The following is a 2,979-nucleotide window of genomic DNA, read 5'->3' on the forward strand; positions in this document are numbered from 1 at the left end:
ACTTTCACCACATTTTTTCAGATTTTTCTAGATAACTAGATGAGAGGAAAACAAAGGCCGGCCCTGTCTCTGAGCATCCTAGGACCCAGCAGCAGGTCCCCAAAGAGAAATCACTGGGTACTGGGATACTGACACTTAAAATGTAATGTTCCATTCATGAGTGAGGACAGTGACTGGCTGAATATTGTGAATGTGGAAAGAAGTGATTTATTTATTTTTATTTTTATTTTTTATCCAACATTTTGTTGGAGTGTAGTTGCTTTACAAGGCTGTATTAATTTCTGCTGTGCAGCAAAGGGCTTCTGTCATACATATACACACATCCACTCTTTTTCAGATTCTTTCCCCATATAGGTTATCACAGAATATTGAGTTGAGTTTCCTGTTGGGAAGAACCCATTTAAATTCTTCCAAAGAAGGTATTGCTCTGACTATGTCTGGGTGCTGCCAAAATAAACATTAAAGGAATATGTCAACTCATTCCTTTGGGTGCTAGGTACATAAAGCGCCTTTGAAGTTGTCCTCCCTAATTTTTTTTTTTTTTTGATACTGTTGTTGATGTATACTTAAACCTAAGGAGATGTTGGCTGTCATGACTATTACTTTTATGAAATTCCAATTTAATTCAGTTATTACAGATTAGCTCTTGTCTGCAGCTGGCTCTGAACTGTCATGGACTCAGACTGTGTCCTGTCTGTGTTTTGAACGGACTCCCATTTGGAATCGGTGTCCTGGATTGTTAAGCTTCTCTTCATAGCCCGGGAATCGCCCTGTGGAGCAATGTCTAAAGGGGACTGATGTGGGCTGCCAAATGTTTGAACTGTCCTCTAGCAACTTTTTTAGAAATTAAGGCTGCTAGCAGAACTTTTTGTTTGGGTCCTGTTTGGAAAGATTTTGAGGGTGTTAGCCACACTGTTTGTCTCTTATCTTGGCGGTGGTTGTCCTGGTTTCAGCTTTTTTTTTTTTTTTTTTTTTTCCCCTATAGAAGGGCCCAAGTCTGTTTAATGCTCTTGCCACCGACTAGGGAGAAAGAAATCCCCCCCACCCCCTACTCCCACCCCCGTTCAACCCCATTCCTGAGCACAGCTGTTAGGAACCCTTTGCAGGGGATGGAGATTTTGGCAACTCAACTGTTAAACCGGTCTCTGATCACTCAGCCTCCAGATCACTCTGATGTCACCACTGTAATCTGAGCCCTGAGCTTTGTTCACCCTTTAAATAGCCGACCAGGGACCGATTTCGCTACAGACTCTCTGGAGAGCCTTGGAGCAGAATTCCCGAAGATTCCCACATCATCGATGAAAGCAAAGCCAAGCCACCCAGCCGTCAGCATGTCCACCTCGCTGCGCGTGAGCCCGTCCATCCGCGGCTACCACTTCGACACGGCCTCCCGCAAGAAAGCCGTGGGCAACATCTTTGAAAACATAGACCAAGAAGCGCTCCAGAGGCTCTTCAAAAACTCGGGGGACAAGAAAGCAGAGGAGAGAGCGAAGATCATTTTCGCCATCGATCAGGATCTGGAGGAGAAAACGCGAGCCCTGATGGCCCTGAAGAAGAGGACGAAAGACAAGCTCTTCCAGTTTCTGAAACTGGAGAAATATTCCATCAAAGTTCACTGAGGACCAGGAGATGGATAAGGACCTTATCCAAGAACGGACGTTTAAAGAGCACCTGAGTCCGCGAGACCCTAATACACACACAGCATCTCGCGGTTGCTGCCTTGCAAGTTTCTCTTGCACCAGGACCTGAGGACTCTGAGGCAGGAAAGGAGCAGATGAACTGGTTACAAAGACTCCAATCAACTTCACGTCTGTGCTGTGATAGCCGCTGTGACAGCGGAGACAGAAATGCTTGCAGCCGGCACTGGAAAATTCTCCCCCGGGGAAAGGACTGATGCTCACGTTGGGAGAAAAGTCTGGACAGATGTAATTGTAATGAGAATTCAATATAACAGAAGGCTGGAGAAGAATTGCAGCCAGGGTCTTAGAGTCAGACCCTAGGACTTAAACTCAACCGGAACTTTTTTTTTTTTTTTTTTTTTTCCTTTAAGCAAACTGGGTGGTGGGAGGGAGATGGGAGAGAACGCACAGGAGAGAGACTTTCACATGGCAATGGCTTACCGACTTTTTTATTTGAATGTTCAAAATATTGCCAAGCTTCAGTGTTGTCTATGGGTCGTTTTTTTAAGAGATCAGTGATTGATCATTTATTTGCATTTATTACAATGCCTTAAAAGTGCACCGCAGGGGTGGAGGTACAAATTTAAGGAACTGTGGTGTTTTCAGCAGCTCCGTGAAACCGTACGCCACCTTCTGGTTATTAAGGGTTTTTTATGCATTTCACATCGGTTGCACAAGTTAAATGATGGGGTCCTTCATAAATCCAAAATACTGTGAATGAACTTTACAGTTTTTTTTTAAATCTTCTAACTAATGCTAAAATATAACCTAAATTTCTCTTAGCTACTGCAGTAAGCATTAGGAAGTGAATATGATACACTTAATAGTTTATAAATATGCTACGGTTTCTATAATTTATTATACATGACAAATGATATGCAACCTTAATAAATTATTATAAACGTAGCTGTTCTTGGTGTGTGATGATTGATCTCAAAGGAAAAATAAGGTGGTAATTTTTATTCTTATAAACTTTTCTAAGGATTTTACTCTAGGAATATAAGGTACTTTTGAAGTAACTTTAGATCAATGGTCATACTTATTCAAAGCAAATTCTTACATAAAGCATATAGAGAGTTTCTCTGCCCTAACTTTAAAATATAAGATACCAACATAGAAATTCATGGGTTGACTTATCAGTATAGTTGTTTATGTGTCCACGGAGGGTGAGTTTTAAAAGGCTTTTCTCTCCATATTTTTGAAAATTTTCCTCTCTGGCTATAGTAGCTGTGTACATTTATTTCTCCCAAAACAATATACTTGGGGGTTAGAGTCTGAATTATGATGAAGATTTTGTGGA

General features: G+C 41.5%; 1 protein-coding gene across 1 annotated transcript; it reads left to right on the plus strand.

Moving 5' to 3' along the window:
- Positions 1-1,244: 1,244 nt before the first annotated feature.
- On the plus strand, positions 1,245-2,585 carry TCIM (transcriptional and immune response regulator). The gene has a single exon (XM_003360552.5). The coding sequence runs from the start codon at positions 1,299-1,301 to the stop codon at positions 1,617-1,619; it is 321 nt and encodes a 106-aa protein (XP_003360600.1). The 5' UTR covers positions 1,245-1,298; the 3' UTR covers positions 1,620-2,585.
- The last annotated feature ends 394 nt before the right edge of the window (positions 2,586-2,979 follow it).

The sequence above is a fragment of the Sus scrofa genome, chromosome 17, assembly GCF_054392235.1.
Source record: "Sus scrofa isolate SSC_HxYL_T2T_F1_AM1 chromosome 17, Sscrofa_HxYL_maternal_Yorkshire_Landrace_v2.0, whole genome shotgun sequence".
Lineage (NCBI taxonomy): Eukaryota > Metazoa > Chordata > Mammalia > Artiodactyla > Suidae > Sus > Sus scrofa.